The sequence below is a fragment of the Triturus cristatus genome, chromosome 4_1 (assembly GCF_964204655.1).
Source record: "Triturus cristatus chromosome 4_1, aTriCri1.1, whole genome shotgun sequence".
Lineage (NCBI taxonomy): Eukaryota > Metazoa > Chordata > Amphibia > Caudata > Salamandridae > Triturus > Triturus cristatus.
In genome coordinates this window covers 477,900,906-477,918,945 of record NC_140585.1, presented here as the reverse complement: position 1 = coordinate 477,918,945, position 18,040 = coordinate 477,900,906, and the positions used below count along the sequence as shown (strand labels likewise).

At 44.1% G+C, this 18,040-nt stretch overlaps 1 protein-coding gene across 11 annotated transcripts in view; it reads right to left on the bottom strand.

Moving 5' to 3' along the window:
* PIK3C2G (phosphatidylinositol-4-phosphate 3-kinase catalytic subunit type 2 gamma) overlaps window positions 1-18,040 on the bottom strand; it is a 2,048,585-nt gene that overhangs the window by 203,196 nt on the left and 1,827,349 nt on the right. For all 11 annotated transcript variants that reach the window (XM_085652678.1, XM_085652687.1, XM_085652677.1 and 8 more), the window contains one exon: window positions 12,160-12,281. In XM_085652678.1, coding sequence (XP_085508804.1) covers window positions 12,160-12,281 — 122 coding nt within the window. The remainder of the gene's footprint in view (window positions 1-12,159; window positions 12,282-18,040) is intronic.

The following is an 18,040-nucleotide window of genomic DNA, read 5'->3' as shown; positions in this document are numbered from 1 at the left end:
ATACCTCTCGGGGTGTGTGAGGGCATCACGAAGAAAGACCTGTATTCCCCCCACGTCCACACAGGAACTGCACACCTTCTCTAAATCTCAGCCTTCCTTGGGGGCCAGTGTGCAGGACCTCATAACCTGACTCTCTCTCTCCCCTTTTTGACACAATGCACATTTGGTGTCCCTGTGCATAGTCAGCTCAAACTGGTTCAGGTGCTACCAGCCCCTGCTCTAGCGTAAAACTGGACAAAGGAAATGGGTGAAGCCACCACTCTTTCCAAAGCCTCCCATAGGTGGGTCCCCTGAGTTAGTCCAACCCCTTCCTTGGGTATAAAGAAGGAACCTCTGTAACCAGAACTCTAGATATCCCTGGATGAAACTCTGAAACTGAATCCTGGAACTTCAACGATCTGTTCAACGCCAGATGACTGAAAAATCTCCCTTGGAGTAAAGGAGTTACTCCCCTGCTTGGCAGGCACCAAAGACGCAGCTTTCCAGTCTGCATCTCCATAGCTCCCGCTGGACGCCGAAGACTTTGCAACACCAGAGGTAGATTTCCAGACTTCCCAGATGCCAAAGCGAGTCCCCAGGAAAGCTGAGACCCGTAGCCCTCGTGGGTACCGTGGAACCGGAACCCCTGGTCACCGTGCACATTTGCAAGGGCATCAGCTTCTCGACGTCTCCTGAGGCTGTGCATTGGTTACTTGTAGCCCACACCCCGAGCAGAGAATCCACCGAAGATTGTTGGCCTAGTCACCTCGAGTGACCCGTGGGCCGTCATGTTGTGATTCCTCTCGAGATCCCTTCGCGATCCCTGGTCCATCGACTGGTGGGTCCCTGTGAAGGTAACTCTGACTTTCTTTGGGCTTCCCTGGTTGCTCCAGACGTGTCCTCACTCCTCCTTGCTGGTGGAGTCCCTCAGACCTTGCTGGTCCATACCGAAGCATTTCTTCACTTTCTGCGTGGGTTGCTGTTGCCAAGGCTTGTTGTGTCCAATCCAGGCAACAACGCTGCAGCACTCGACAACCTTTGTGGGACAGCTCGAATCCAGCTCATGGTTGTCCTCAACGCCTCCGGGTCCTCGTGGCTGAAGAGTCAAGCTTCACCTTCTTCACCTGAAACACCCGACATCGGTGAGCATTCATCTATCGAGTCACTGGCAAGTGACCCAGACTCTGTTCCCTCTGCTTTCAGGTTCTTCACATCTTCTATCCAGGCTTGGATCTCTTCGGACACTTCGCATCTTCCCGGCAGCAGCACTTCTTCGCCAGCTTCCATTTGAAACGACGACTCGACCCGACACCATTTGACACCTATGCACCTGTCTTCTCTAGGTGAGGTAACTCCAGTACTCCGGTGCTCCCGTGGGTGTTGACCCTAGAACTGTCTAAGTCCAAAAGGGTTTGGTTCTAGTCCATCTCTAAGTGTCCCTTATCTTTAAAAATCTAACCGCGATTTTCCCCATAAAAGCTAACGGTAGCTCACAGCTGTGTTTTCACACTGCACGCGGCCCCCGTGGGTCCCCTGTTTCACAACCTTGGGTGGTTCCTTGGAGTCCCAGCGATTCTACAGGCTCTAGGCCTTGTGACTAGTTAAGTTGTGGCTCTTATACCACTATTTTAGTAAATTGTTTTGGCTCGCCCCTAGGGTCTAATGTGTATTTGCGCTACTTTACTGTAATATTTGAAGTGTAACTTATGTGTTTTGACCTCTAGCCTCATAAAGAGACTATGTCAGAAGCTGTGTCGGAATTCCCACGGAGGCAGAACGCTGCTAGCTCCCAATGCCCACCTCCCGGAACGCACTGTTGAATACAATGGCTCCAGGCAGGGGGAAAGGGGAATGGGACAAGAAGAGACACTCGAGCTTTTCTGGACTCCTTTTCTTTCTGTTCTTGATATTGTTGTCTGGAGTACCTAATGCACAGAGGGAGAAATCACTTAACTCTTATTTACTCTAAATACCTGACTGCATGGGTTCTCTCTTGTTGTTACCTTCCCTACCCAGGTTTGCTGGAGTTTGAGCTCCTCTTCTGATTCAGCTGACTACTTCTGGCATGTGTTTCTATCAACCTAATGCACAAAGAGATATTATTCAGTCAGGTGATTACCTATTCCCTCCTCAGGTCTCTTACTCCTTCGCCTCCCCTTCTCTTACCTTGTGTAGTCTGACTGAATGATTATCAAGGGGGTTCTATAATTAGCGAAGACTGCTCTGCTCTTGGTGATTAGTGGAATGATCACAGAGTCTTAATGGACTATAGTTCTGCTTCTGGTGATGTAATCCACAGGCAATTCTTGGCATTCAAATGGAAGAGCGCAAAAAGGGAAGTGAAGGAAAGTTAGGAAGGAGAGAATAGGGAAGAATGCAAGCGGGGAGATTCGAAGGGGGGAAGTACGCCTGGCAGCGTGGTCTCTTACTTTCAGCAAATGAGTACAAGTTCTAGTCTTCTACGGCTGACCTTACTTGTTTCTGGAAGTCTGGACTTGAATTCTTAAACTCCCTCAAACTCGACGATTTTCCGCAGAGCAGGAGGGCTGCTAAGTTCTTCTGGGAATAATACTGCTTCTTTCTCTTCTGGAAATTATTTATCTCTTCTTTCACTGAAGGCTCTCGGACGCACTGTGAGGAATATTCCTATATGACTGGAACTCGGAATTTCACTCTCACAATGCCTCTTCTGAGTTTACGGAAGAATTCGCCACAGCCTGTGACGCACACTTGAATTCACTCAAAAACTACGGAGTTCACCCAAAACACAACTTCTCTCACAGAGGACTAAATTGAAGTGCGCATGAGAATGCTCTTCGCTGACGCACGAAACCTCGTATCTCGCGAGATCCCGTGCGTCAAACAGTACTTAGATTGTTCTGATGAGTCAAGCGGCCGTCTTGAAATGGTGCGCTTGATCTCTAATAGGCATTTGTCCAAACATTACAGCAGGAGGGTTTAACCGTCACTCGAGATCTTTTCTGAGGCAAATAGAGGGTAGCGACGGTTTTTGCTTCCCTGACAGTACCCCCTCTCAAAGACCGATTTATCGGTCCTTGCTTTAATGGGTAACGCAAATGAAATTGTTTAATTAGTCTTGGGGCATGCACATCTTTAGCTGGTACCCAGGTTCGTTCTTCTGGACCATAACCCTTCCAGTCAATTAAGTAGACTAACTTGCCTCTAACCCTCTTAGAGTCTAATACCCCCTTTACCTCATATTCCAGGTGTTCTTTGATCTGTAAAGGGGGTGGCGGTCTGTCTACTCTGAGATTAGGAGCAGTCTTTTTTAAGAGGGACACATGAAAAACCGGGTGAATCCGCAACTGCTTGGGTAGCTTGAGTTTGCAGGTAACTGGACCCAGAACTTGTTCAATAGGAAATGGGCCTAAAAATCGAGGTTGAAATTTTCGATTTCCCTTCAATCCAAGATGTCGGGAAGATAACCACACAGAATCTCCCTTCTGATAAGGTGGGGCCTTTCTTCGATGTCGATCGGCTTGTTTCTTGTAACTTTCTTTTGCTTTCAACAGATTAGATTCCGCAGCCTTACGAGCAGAAGCCAAATCCATTAGCAAGTTACTAACTGCTGGACCTTCAAAATCTCCCTGATTACAAAAGGGGTTTGGATGTCTCCCAAAATTTAAAAAGAATGGTGAGTAACCTGTTGAAACGTTCTTGGCATTGTTGTGTGCAAATTCCGCCATCCACAAAAAATCTGACCATTCACCACCCCGATCCAGAAGAAACAGACGCAGATACTGCTCTAGCTCTTGGTTTACTCTTTCAGTCTGGCCATCTGTCTCTGGGTGGTAGCTGGTAGAATGTCGGACTTCTACACCCAACCCTCGCATAAACGCCTTCCAAAAGTGGGATACAAATTGAGGGCCACGGTCTGAAATCAGGATCTTTGGAACCCCATGAATTTTTACAACATTTTCTCTGAAAAGCTTAGCCAACTCAGGGGCCGACGGGACTCCTTTTACTGGGATAAAGTGGCTCATTTTGGTGAAGGTGTCTACCACTACTAATACGGTATCATAACCCTTACTCTGAGGAAGATCTACAATCAGGTCTAACATGACCGTATGCCAGGGATGTTTTGCTGTGGGTAACGGTTGCAAGAACCCCTGAGGAGCCTGTCTACTGGATTTCCCTCTGGCACAGAGCCCACAAGACTCCACATATCTCCTGATCCGCGACCTCATGTCTGGCCACCAAAAATAGCGCTGGATTAAATCAATTGTCTTTAGAGTTCCTTTATGGCCTGCTAAAGGTTGATCGTGACAGTCTCTTAAAACTTGTTCCTGAAGCTCTTCAGTGGGCAAATACAGAGCTCCCTGACGATACGGCAAGGCATCCTTGATGACTCTTCCTTCCTCTTGACTTGCCCATTCAGCCATTTGCTCTGCGGACATCTGTCTGCTGATCTCTTCCTTAAAGTTCGCAACAGATAGTGAGCACACAATCTTAGTGTCTGGAATGATGGGTTGAGGAGTTACCACATGTTCTGTTCCTTCTGTCTGGATTCTGGACAAGGCATCCGCCTTCCCATTCCTACTCCCTGGGCGGTATGTGATCACAAAGTCAAAATCTGCGAAATACAGGGACCAACGCAACTGACGTGAAGTTAGTGTTTTTGCAGACTTAAGAAATTGAAGGTTCTTGTGGTCCGTGAACACTGTTATAGTGTGTCGAGCCCCGAGTAAATGGTGTCTCCACTCCGTGAACGCATCCTTCACCGCCAACAGTTCTTTTTCCGCGATGGTGTAATTAATTTCAGCTGGATTTAATTTCCGGGAATGATACGCCACGGGGTGCAGTTGTCCAGTGGATTTGTGCCGCTGAGACAGGACTCCACCTATTGCTTGATCGGAGGCATCTGCTTCCACAAAAAAGGGTTCACTAGGATCTGCGTGTAGCAAGATGGGTGCCGAGGTAAAGCTGGACTTCAAATATTCGAAGGCTTGTTCTGCCTCTGTGGTCCAACTGAACTTCACTCCTTTCTTGAGTAGTTTGGTGATGGGGATGATCTTCTGCGAGAATCCCTGGATAAACCGACGATAGAAGTTAGCAAATCCTAAGAATCGCTGAATCTCTTTGACATCTTTTGGCGATGGCCAGTCCACCACCGCTTGAACCTTCTTAGCATCCATCAAGATTCCTCCTGGGGATAAAACGAATCCCAAGAACTCCACCGTCTGCACACTAAAAGCACACTTCTCTAGTTTGACGTAGAGCTGATGCTGACGAAGCCTTTCTAGAACCGACTTGACATGCCCAGGATGTTCTTCGGTATTCTTGGAATATATCAAGATGTCATCAAGATATATTACTGCCACCTTATCCACCAAATCTCCCATAATGTCATTAATAAAGTGCTGAAAAGCTGCCGGGGCATTGCATAGGCCAAAGGGCATTACCTGATATTCAAATAGCCCGTATTTGGTCCTGAAAGCGGTTTTCCATTCGTGCCCTTCCTTCATGCGAATTAAATGGTATGCCCCTCGAAGATCCAATTTAGTGAATATTTGAGCATCTTTAATCTGGTCGAGGAGAACGGAAATCAGTGGCAACGGGTAACGGTTCTTGACGGTGACCCGATTGATAGCACGATAATCGATGCATGTCCTCAAGGAGCCTTCCTTCTTCGGAATGAAAAAGAGCGGAGAGGATACTGGAGACTGTGACGGTCTAATGAATCCGTTGGCTAAATAGCGATCCAGGAACTCCTTGAGATAGCCATTCTCTGCTTCTGTCAACGCATAGATTCGACTGCAGGGCAGCGCAGCTCCTGGTTCCAACTCAATGGTGCAGTCGTAAGAACGATGTGGCGGAAGTCGTTCCGCTTCCTTTTCACTGAAAACATCTTGGAATTCTGCATATTCAGATGGAATGTCTAAGGTGTCTATGACCCCAATTGATTCTCCACCAAACGATAACAAGGTGGCCAGGGATGGTTCTGAAATCTTGGATGGGGAATCGAAACAATGTTCGGAGCAGAAGATTGAATCCATATTGACTGACCGATTTTCCCAATCTATCGTTGGATTATGTAATGTGAGCCAAGGAAGACCCAAAATTATCTGGAACTGAGGGGCGTCAATCAAATTAAATTGAAGGATCTCATGATGACCATTTACCTGGATCAGTTCCACCAACTCAGTGTGATGCGTGATTGGGCCTGAAGATAGATCGGTCCCGTCTACAGCACGAACAGACTCCTTTTGTTCCTTGCGCACAGCCAAAATTCCCATCCTTTTCGCATATTTGATGTCACAAAAATTGCCGGTGGCCCCGGAATCAATCATAATGGCCACACCACCAAATTCTTGATCTCGAAACTTCAAGGTCATATGCAGAATTAAATGCGGCGTCAGGGTCTGAAGGGTATTCATGACTTGATGAACTTCTGGAGTCTGATCTTCCATTTGCGCCACCTGAGCGACTCCGCCTACAGATGGTTTTGAAAGTTTCCCTGACTAACCGTCTTCGGTCTTTTCGGACACTCTTTCACAAAGTGTCCCGGACCCCCACAATACATGCATAACTTCTTTTGTCTTCTTAGTTCCTTTTCTTCCTTGCTTAAAGGCCCACGAACAGATCCTATCTGCATGGGTTCACTTTCTGCAGCTCCTCCCGGACCCTTACTCGTATCCGACCTTGCTCTGTCAAACCGGGGAAGGTTCCAGCGAAACTCTCTGGTTTTCCTTTCTCCTCTTCTTTCTGAACTTCGAAAGTCAATTTCCAGAACTAGATCTACCAACTCAGAGAATTCTGTGGGTCTGTTAGGAATCTGTGCTAGAGTATCCTTAATCTCATCTCGTAAACCCCGATAGAATAGGGCTGATCTTTTCTCCTCGGGCCAATTTGTTTCCACCAATAATTTATTAAATTGAGTTAGGTAAGTAAGAAGATCTCTGTTCCCTTGACGCAATTCTAACAACTCATTATCTGTAGCCTGGGAAATTCTGCGTCTATCAAAAATCCTAAGGAATTCTGTCTTGAAACGTTCAAAATCATATAGGAAGGGGTCATCTCTGGAAACTAAAGGCATGGCCCAATTCGCTGCATCACCCCCCAAATAGGATAAAATGAAGGCTACCCGTGACTGAGCATCAGGGAAAAGGGTGGAGCGACACATGAAGTGTAAAGAACATTGGGTTAGAAAAAGTTGAGCCTTTTGAGGGTCTCCATGAAATCTTTCGGGAGGGGCCAATGGAATCAAGGGGGAAACCGAATGAATTACTTGAGCTACAGTGTGTGGGTCTTGAGCTGGTTGGGCACTACCAGAAAAGGTCGAGGCGGGAAGTGTTCCAGTGGAGATCTCACTAACTCTCTGGGACAATTGTGTGGTTTCCTGTCGGGAAATTAACAGCTCCTGTCTTAAATTCTTATTTTCTTCATTTAGGGCTCCTAATTCCCGCTGAATTCCCTCCAACATTTCCCCTAATGCCTTCAAACTAAAACCTTCAGCCATTCTGCCCAGGTGGGGAAATTAACGGCACTTCAATCTGTCAGAAGCTGTGTCGGAATTCCCACGGAGGCAGAACGCTGCTAGCTCCCAATGCCCACCTCCCGGAACGCACTGTTGAATACAATGGCTCCAGGCAGGGGGAAAGGGGAATGGGACAAGAAGAGACACTCGAGCTTTTCTGGACTCCTTTTCTTTCTGTTCTTGATATTGTTGTCTGGAGTACCTAATGCACAGAGGGAGAAATCACTTAACTCTTATTTACTCTAAATACCTGACTGCTTGGGTTCTCTCTTGTTGTTACCTTCCCTACCCAGGTTTGCTGGAGTTTGAGCTCCTCTTCTGATTCAGCTGACTACTTCTGGCATGTGTTTCTATCAACCTAATGCACAAAGAGATATTATTCAGTCAGGTGATTACCTATTCCCTCCTCAGGTCTCTTACTCCTTCGCCTCCCCTTCTATTCTCTTACCTTGTGTAGTCTGACTGAATGATTATCAAGGGGGTTCTATAATTAGCGAAGACTGCTCTGCTCTTGGTGATTAGTGGAATGATCACAGAGTCTTAATGGACTATAGTTCTGCTTCTGGTGATGTAATCCACAGGCAATTCTTGGCATTCAAATGGAAGCGCGCAAAAAGGGAAGTGAAGGAAAGTTAGGAAGGAGAGAATAGGGAAGAACGCAAGCGGGGAGATTCGAAGGGGGGAAGTACGCCTGGCAGCGTGGTCTCTTACTTTCAGCAAATGAGTACAAGTTCTAGTCTTCTACGGCTGACCTTACTTGTTTCTGGAAGTCTGGACTTGAATTCTTAAACTCCCTCAAACTCGACGATTTTCCGCAGAGCAGGAGGGCTGCTAAGTTCTTCTGGGAATAATACTGCTTTTTTCTCTTCTGGAAATTATTTATCTCTTCTTTCACTGAAGGCTCTCGGACGCACTGTGAGGAATATTCCTATATGACTGGAACTCGGAATTTCACTCTCACAATGCCTCTTCTGAGTTTACGGAAGAATTCGCCACAGCCTGTGACGCACACTTGAATTCACTCAAAAACTACGGAGTTCACCCAAAACACAACTTCTCTCACAGAGGACTAAATTGAAGTGCGCATGAGAACGCTCTTCGCTGACGCACGAAACCTCGTATCTCGCGAGATCCCGTGCGTCAAACAGTACTTAGATTGTTCTGATGAGTCAAGCGGCCATCTTGAAATGGTGCGCTTGATCTCTAATAGGCATTTGTCCAAACATTACAGCAGGAGGGTTTAACCGTCACTCGAGATCTTTTCTGAGGCAAATAGAGGGTAGCGACGGTTTTTGCTTCCCTGACAGACTAGTAGGATGTGTTTAGTAATAAATACATATATTTTATATATACCTGGTGTGGTTTCCTTTCATTTAGCCATTCAAGAGATTATAGACTGGTAAAACAAGCTGCTTTACATTCCTTCAAGACTTAGCCAGACGGCTGCTCTCCATAGCTACCACTAGGATAGCTTTCAATAAAGGTTGTCTTTAACCTATCATCAATAAGGGGTTGTTTGGACTGGTGCAAGGTGCCCACTATAACTAGTGGACAGCACCTACCAGGCCAACTTCTCACAGTGACGACGTCAGGATCTTGTGAGAAGGAGAGCAATGTGCGCAAGGAGTAGTGTGTGCAAGAAGGTGCGTTCAGATCAGCCGAGTGTTCTGATGCCAGGTGGGTCGAGTAATAACACAATTAGAAAGGAGCGTGCATCCAGTAGAAACCCCGAGGCGTGCGATGTCAGTGGCGCTAAGCAAATTCAAAGGGAAACAAAAGCTTGCGACTGTTAGGAATTCAGTTGTTGTTGCCTTTAGAGTACCAACACCAATTAAATGAGGACCACACACAGAGCTTCAAAAAGCTTCCCAAAAGTCTCACATCCAAGTATGGGTTAAAAATATATTCTTGAAACAGCTCAGAAGCAGAAAGGAAGGTAAACTTGTCTAAATCGCGAGTGAGCCCACTCTGAAGCCTCCCAACCCAGAGATTTAAGGGTGAGGCGTGCGGCGGTTGCTCCCAAAACACGACAAGGCAAGTAATAATACAGTCATCACTTCACAAATCCATTGGGAACATGGTGGAGCCTGCACCTAAATCTCCCAACCCAGGAAGTTTAAGGGTGAAGTGTGCGGCGATTTTTCCCAGCCAAGAGAAGAGATGGATTGTATTACTGAAAATGGTAGAGCAGACGCAGGAAGCTCCCAAAAGAAAGATGGTAACCCCAAGGTGAAGAGTCAAAACAAAGGGGTTTGTAAACTCACATAGCACTTGTGCGACACCAGCACAGAGGTATAATTCTTGAGAAGATTTGATGAAAATGTTAAAGATGTTGGGACTGCACACCCTTCTGCATAGAGTAGTGATAAAGTTGAATTCCAAGTAGGTGCAGTGAAAAAAAAGGTACACAGGTGTTGGTTTCTTTCGCTCGTCGCAAGTGTAACATTAAAGTAATCATTCACCAGGAGAGTCCAAGATGATGAAGAAGTAAGTTTATTCTTAGAAGGAAAAGGTCCCATCCATCAAGCAGGCTGTGCCAGGTGCAACTGACTCAGCCCAGAGCAGGTCAGCAACACCAGGTTCTATCACCATAGTGTTGCTCAAAAGAATACAATGAGATTGAGGCCTAAGCAAAGCACATACAATAAAGGACATTACTATGCACATTACTAAGCACATTACTACAGTATTGCTTGGTGGTAAATGGAGGGAGGGGTCAGATTTCAGAAGGCTGAGTAGAGATTATGAAGCGGTAACAGGGTAGGTGTGTGATTGGATTGGAGAGGTATGAAGGACAGGCTGTGGCAGGATGGTTCACTCAACATGATAATATATAGGGCTATAGGGAGGTGGTTTCCATTTTCGGTTTCAGCATTACTGTATTATTGCATGACTAGGTGGAGGGGGAATTTAGGAGGGGGATCTGGGGTGGGGATATTCAAAAGCACCGATTGTCAGCAAGAAGAATATGTGGAAGTGTGTGTTTGCTAGTTCAGAAAAAATTACATAAGCAAGGAGGATGTCCTAAGTGTCAGGTGATGATGAGTGGGGTTAATATAAATTAGAGATGAAAGGCGGGTTAGTCAGGAGAGGATAAAGTAGGAAAGGGTGTGAAAAGGAAAGAATAATATTAATTGAGAGGTAGATGTGTGAGTGAATGCATGGGAAGGGGAATGATTGGGAGTGCAAGGAGTCTCAGTGAAGAGTAAGGGCATCACAGAACTTTGAGAGGGGTTTAGATGCTTCTGTTTGCTAAGTGACATCATGGAATGCGACGGCACAACTTATTTAAATTACTTGAATTAAAAATATATGTCATGAAGAACCCGCAATCTACAGAAGTATGACCCTATTGAAGATACAGCTTCCACAAACCCCATGGAATCCACTGAGAAGGTTTGCAAATGCAATGCTCCAGAAGTAACAACTTTTAAAGAAATTTTAAGAATCTGTAGGAACCGCCCAAAGTATTGGTTGTTTGTGTAAATGGAAGATTCCGGTTTCCAAAGCATCAAACATTAAAGGTCTATGGGGTCCAACCAAAACAGCGTAGGTGCAACCCTGCAGACAACATGGATTCTCTGAGTCACCAATTTTCAGAGTTTATAGAATGAACCCAGAAAGGTTGGAGATGCAACCCAACAAAGTAGAGCTCTTTAAGTCAAGTGTTTCAGGGTGCCTCATTAACAGTTGTAGAATTACTCTAATAAACATGCCACTTCCCAAAAACTCCAAGAAATAGGGACTATATTGGATCTACTCGAGGGTTCGAGGAACACTACAATAAAAGGCTTCGCTTCCCAAACCACCAGGAACTGAGTGTGTGGTCCAGCATCAAGGACAATAGTGCAATTCTATTTAAGTAATAGCTATGGAAGATGCAGCTTCCAAAGGCCATTGAAACTTATGAGTGCCTGGGATCTAGCTAGGTGTTTTGGAAGTGCAACCTGATAGAGGATGGAGCTTGCTGAATGATCAAGAGCATTTACAAAATGCACAAATTCCACCTTAGCTGATTTTTTAAATCACATATAAGATCCCAACAATAGTCTACCAGTCACTTCTAACAATGGTGAAAGGTGGGGGCCGAAGCTAGGCACTGGGCTGCATGACTTGGAGGGACCCAAAGGTGTGGACATAAGCACAGATCATCTGTAGGATAAAGCACAATATCCTCTAAAAACACAGCTCAAACCTGATGGATATATTTTCCCTAGGTGAAATGGTGCACTCAGAATGTCTTTCTCCATCATTATTGGCACCACAAACTGATTGCCATGACTAACAAGGAAAGAAATGCAGGGCCAGGTACAGATTGTGTGTGAGCAGAGGTAGTATGGAGGGTGTTGTGGCCCTCATTAAGGCAGATGTTACAGCGACATGGGAAGTGAACATCCAGATGCTAGGGATAGAGTTCTCTCTTCAGTGCAGCATCCCAAAGTAATGTTGACGTTTCACTCCCTTTTTTCTCGCAATCATATTGCAGACGCAAAAGGGCTTAATCGCCTACATGGTAGGCTACATTACAGAAAGGGATTTTAAAAACGAAAACAAAAATAGTACATTTTTAATCATACTTTGCCACGAGTTCCAATTTGCCAATTTTGAGGAATATAATTTGACAAATATGAGAATCCTAATGTAAACAAAATAATACAGTCCAAGAGAAGAACGTAACTTACACTGGAAGAACAAGTCCTGGAAAATGATACTGCAACTGGCTATGTAGCTCTAGGAACTGGGTGAATGTCTTTTCTGTTAGGGACACTGTCCCATTGCTTCTTAAAACTTGCACCAAATAAAGCTAAAGAAAGATAACAGAAAGAAGTGATAATATAAATGTATATACATCTACTAAGGTCATAATTCAAATGAAACATTGCACAGAAAAAACTGTGATGGATTCATAGATTCAAGAGTTACTTTTTTAGTATGAAAACTTTGGCTTATTTATGCTTCTCTGCATTTTCTCGGTTATCTAAATGAGTCCTTCATAATGAAAAGTACCTGCAAGGTCTTTGCTTATTTTACATTATTTTAGGAAGCAAAGTACGACATTGCATGCAAGATGCAACATATGGTCACTATTTTATTAGAAATATTTGTATCTTAACAGCATTGAGCCACTCATGAGGGCACAGGTATTTTCCGTCCATACTCCAAGAACAGGGTAGATCTCACAGTATAAAAGAGAAGTGGTTAATCTCGTTGGTGTATTGCTACTGTACTTTCGAATTGCTACTCACTCCACAAGCCTTCCATATTTGTTCCCACTTCTTTTGCAGTATTCCAGTTCCTCGCGCTTCCTGATTTACCTATATTATTAGAGGTTAAGATCCACTGCCTTAGAAAGTACCCTTAGCAAACAACATATAAAGGACCTGTGATTGTAAAAGTATATTTTTTGTCCTTCTACCATAGCATTGGTGTCTTGAGCAATTACATTTAATAAATAAGTGTGAGAAACTGAGTTACTGGTTGAGGTGGTGTGAAATCCTACTCAAGCAGCAACCACAATTTGTGTCAGGGAGAAACACAAGCAAACCCCAAATTAACCTGTGCTTAACCTTCTGGTAGCTTGGCGATAATGCAACCAGGCATAACTTAGAGGCAATGTCTAAAGCACATATGCAGCACTTTAACACATCACAAGAAAAATTCACGATCAACTTGAAAAAAGGGAGTAGAATTTTTTTAAATATTTCTCTCAAAAATGACAAAAATCTAATCAGTCGAATTGTAGACATGCAATTTTAAAGATTTTGGTAAGAATAATGCTTAAAAGTGCAAAGTGCCCACTGTGGATATCTGATCACACTGGATCAGGACAAAGTCACAAGTTCAGGCTGACCACAATGGAGCCTAGGCCAGGTACAGGGACCAAGTTAGGCCTGCTGAGCAAACTACCTTAAATCCTGGTAGTGGAGCATTGTTAGATCCGGAGTTGAGAATTTGACGTGCAGTGGCGGTTCCAATGCTGCGGGCTGCGATGTGAGGTCCTGCGTTGAGGATGCGTCGTGCAGTGGCAGTTCCAAGGAACAACAGGCTGTGATGCAAGGCCCTGTGTTGAGGATGTGTTCCGCAGCTGAGGTTCCCAGGGAGCTGCGAGGTACCGATGCAAGGCCCTGCAACATGGAAGTGTCACACAACAGTGTTTCAAAAGAGTTGTTGGGTCCTGCATTGGGCATGAGTTGCCCAGCAGCAGTTCCGATGCAGAGCTGTGGGGAGATGCATTGCATTGCATTATTTCTGCCCAAAACACCACAGCTGGGCTAGCAAAGCACCTGGTGCAGGGTTCAAGGTGGTTGGATCCTTTATTGTCCCAAAAGCTCTGATCAAGAGGCCAGCCAACTAACCCTTAGAGTCACTCTGGTGGTCCTGAGTTCATGATGTAGGTCCAGTCCTTATCAGTCAGCAAGCAGGGCAGCGGAGTAGCAGTGCTTCTTGCAGCAGAGCAGCACAGCAACCCTTCTTCTGATTCTCCCACACGTCCAGATGTGTACTGAATAGTAGGGTCTAAAGGTCCACTATTTACACCTGGTTCCCACTTTGAAGTGGGAGAAACTTCTAGAGTCCTCCCCCCAGAGATGTTTAGAATATTCTGCCTCTATGCCCTAGCCCCAGCTTGTCTGGGTGCACAAAAGACTGGTATGAAGCCCTTTGTAAGTGTGTGGAGGGAGAGGCTTTGTGATGTGCAAGTGTGGTAGATGGCAGCTCCACCCCTCCAATCAGGTCAGTGAAGACTCAGCCTGACAACACCATTTCCCCCTATGTCTCATAGTCTGGGAGTAATACACAAGGACCAACTGCTAGATACATCTAGTCATGTGAACCCAGAATACAGGCTGCAGGGTTGGGACAAGATAATGGCAACTTTCTAAAAGAAGCAGTTTCAGATTTGTGACATAAAAACCAACGGTATCAGTGCAAATGACAATTCTTTAAAGACCAACCTCGACATTCTGACCTGCTCCAAACTGAAAGTTATCACTTACTAAATGTAATAAGATAACACAATGTTATCCTTTGGGGAAGACAGACCCGGCAGTGGTGAAAAACTAATTTAAGAGTTTTCACTACCAGGACATGTAAAGGTTGAAGGTACACGTCAAACTTTTTTAACACACTGTACCTTTCTCAGTTGGCTGTTTAGGGCCTACACTAGGGGTGACTTATATGTATTAAAAAGGAGGATGTAGGCAAGGCTAAAGGTTTATTTTGCCAGATCGAAATTGTACTTCAATGGCAGGCCAGAATCATGTTTAACAAAGCTTCTTATGTGGTGGTACAATAAGTGCTGCAGGCCCACAAATGGCAGTTGATGTACAGGTCCTGGGAACAGGTAGTACCACTTTAAAAGGGACTTACACATAAACTAAATGTGCCAATTGGTTGCAAGACAATATTACCATGTTTAAAGAGAGTGCACAAGCAGTTAGCACTGGTTAGCAGTGGTAACGTTTGAAGAGTCCTGAGGCCAGCAAAAACGAATTAAGCAAACACAGAAGTAAAGCACCAAGTTTGTGTGAAGAGCATCCTAAGGCTGATAGGTCTAACAATCGGTCAATTGACTCTTGTTTTACACAGAACTAATTTATTTACTTGAACATTTTATCCAAGCAGGCCCAAAAAATCCTAGTGATCTGAGAAGTAATTTAGAGCTCTGTCTTAGAGGTGGGTGGCCTGTTTGCCAGTAATCTATCTTAATTAACCAACACCGTTTTGAATGTTTTGTAATATTACTAGATATATACATTTTTGTAGCCACATACCAATTGTTTTTGATGCAAATATTAGATCAGAAATTGGAATTGGTGCTTAAGTCATTTCCCTGCCCTGAATTTTGTCACCCTGAGATGAATTAAAAGATGGGACTTATAAATTATACCCACTTGATTGATCTTTTATTAGATGCCCAAATTGAAGACTACATGGCACAGAAATATGATATAAATGAATATGGTTTCCTCGCCATTAGTATTTAGTAAAGAAAATGCATAATGAAATTGAAACAGGTCATAGTTAGACTGTCTGCATTTCCAACAACTGGAGTTATCGTATATTTGTTAAAATAAATCACTATGAGTACTCTCTATAAGCTTGACGCCAAACCTCATGACTTCTGGATACTGGTGATTTGGAAATATCTACTGTGTGAGAGCCTAGTCAGTTCCGAAGCCAATGCACTAACTGATAATATTGCCATACCTGTGTCTGGTAGTCCTCAACATGGTGAAGAGTTTTATAGACTGGTTGTCTCTCAAGTCCACAGGTCATTTAGTATCAGCTGACCTCCATCTTTCCACTCTTTCCAGCATACTGTGGTTCCTCCAATGTGGATCCCCGAGTTATGCCTTCGAGGTGCCAAATGATCTAGCTATGAATTCAATCTTGTTTTCTTATCTGCAATTTTCCATGCATCCCTCATCTTTTTAAATGTGGTGTTGATAGGCCTATTCCAGGGATGTTGTAAAAAGTCTGCCAGTTGTGATAATTGATGCACTTGATATAAAGCAACAACATGCAGCATCCTCAGTGCTCCGGATTGAGTGCTGGTGTGTAGCCTGTCTATTTTTTTAAATCATAGGTGAGCCATCCCCCATGCAAATTACTTATTATTTATCTGCAGTGGCAGCATGCCAAAAACTCAACTGAAATGAGATTCTGTGGCACTACCATCGTTAACTGCTTGTGCCCGCCCCCATAAATATAAGTCTAATTGTGTCCACTTCACAAAGTCATTTTGCATGGAATTCAGTAGTGAGTTCAGATCATCTTCAACCATTTCCACTAAGCCTACAGCAACAAAACTTCCTTAGAGTTGTAATCCTTTAAGGGCTGATTTCATGTCATATCCATGTATTCTAGCCTTTATTGTATACCAAGACACGGGCAAGACCTCACTTTTGCTCCAATTTATCTTGTAGCAAGAGAACTGGGAAACGTCATCTATCAATGAGAACATGCTGGGAGAGATGTCTCAGGCTGATAGTGTCAAGATAATATTATCTGTGTGTAGGAAACATTTAACTTGTCTTTGTTGTTTATCTATTTTAATGACCAGTGATGAGTCACATTTTGTCGCTGCTATGAGCTAAAGGGCCAGCAGCGAAAGGAGTGGCGAAAGGGGACATCCATGACCTGTGCGTCTTCTAATAGCTACAGGTTACACTCCTTTGGAAACTGCGAAACACCAGAAGGGATGAGAGTATATATTTCGAGAACTTATACAGAATTGTGTTCTGAGAGACGATGTGTTAAATATGTTGTTGTTTTTGCTCTGTTCCAGCGTCTTGTGCATCAAATGCATGATATACATTCTCCTGATGACGGGCCACGTAGTTCTGAAACACGTTGAACTGAAAGCGTTGATTATGAAACTATAATAATTGAAGAATGTTAAACTTTAAGGGGCAGATTTACAAGCCCCTTGCGACACTTTTGCATCACCTTTCCCATGTTAAATGTGACGCAAAAGTGGCGCAAGAGGCTTGTAAATCTGCCCCTAAGTATCAAGTAGCATGGTTCATAATTAAAATGAAATTATTGAGGAAACATTCAATGCTGTCTGTCTTTATTAATAGAAGACACTCATCCAGAACATTGCTCGCCTTTAGGCAACTTTGAGCGAGCATAGGTTTTAAAGTGGACCAATCAGCACTTAAAATATATTTAAGCTGCAGGACGTTTGTTAAGTATGACTAATCAACATCATTAGCTCATGAGAGACTAGGCTTAAATTGAAACAGTTGTGACCATAACCCTCACATTGACGGTGGGAGGCTTGATCAACTAAGAGTCTCCCATCCGGGCTTGTCCGGAGCGCGCCAAGTACCAATCATGCTGCCCGTGTGCCCTGCCAGAGTACTTCCCCTCAGGTATAATCTAGGAATTAATTGCCTAATTTACAAAACGTATTGTGCTCTTATCAGTTTAATTATCTTTACAAATCGTGTAACTACTTCATGTATAAACATCCTTGCTGTTGGTTCGCAATCGATCGTTACTGCCAATAAGACCCAACTTGGAACCCCCAACAGTGCTAATAAAGCTGACCTTCCTGCTTCCAATGGACCTCAGGAGGCTTCCGCCTCGGGTATTTCCTTTTTGACCTGCCTCATACTGTAGTTCCTTTCCTAAACATGATTTATACATTTTGAATTTATTATTAGAAGATAATTGGGACCTAATATTTATTTAATGGACACCTGGCTAAACGAGTTCTCTTTTTTTTTTTAATAAAGTTTTATTGTTAGCAGTGTGACTAGCAGTGGGAAATATATCGCGTCGGCTACAACCCTGGTCGTGCCGGCTGCTTATCCATGAGTAATAGATCTAAGAAAACAGTACAAGTGACGCACAGCAAGTCGCCAACAACTATATTGTGCCGGCCGCATTGGTATGGCAAATACAGCATTGAAACCGATTCGCTAGGAGATATCGGTATATATGGTACATCCAATATTTCCTTGCTACAACTGATATGTAATGAATGAGAAACGCCTAAACCCTTTAGGCATATAGCGGTAGGTCCCAGAAGCTATGTCACAGCCCATCACCCGA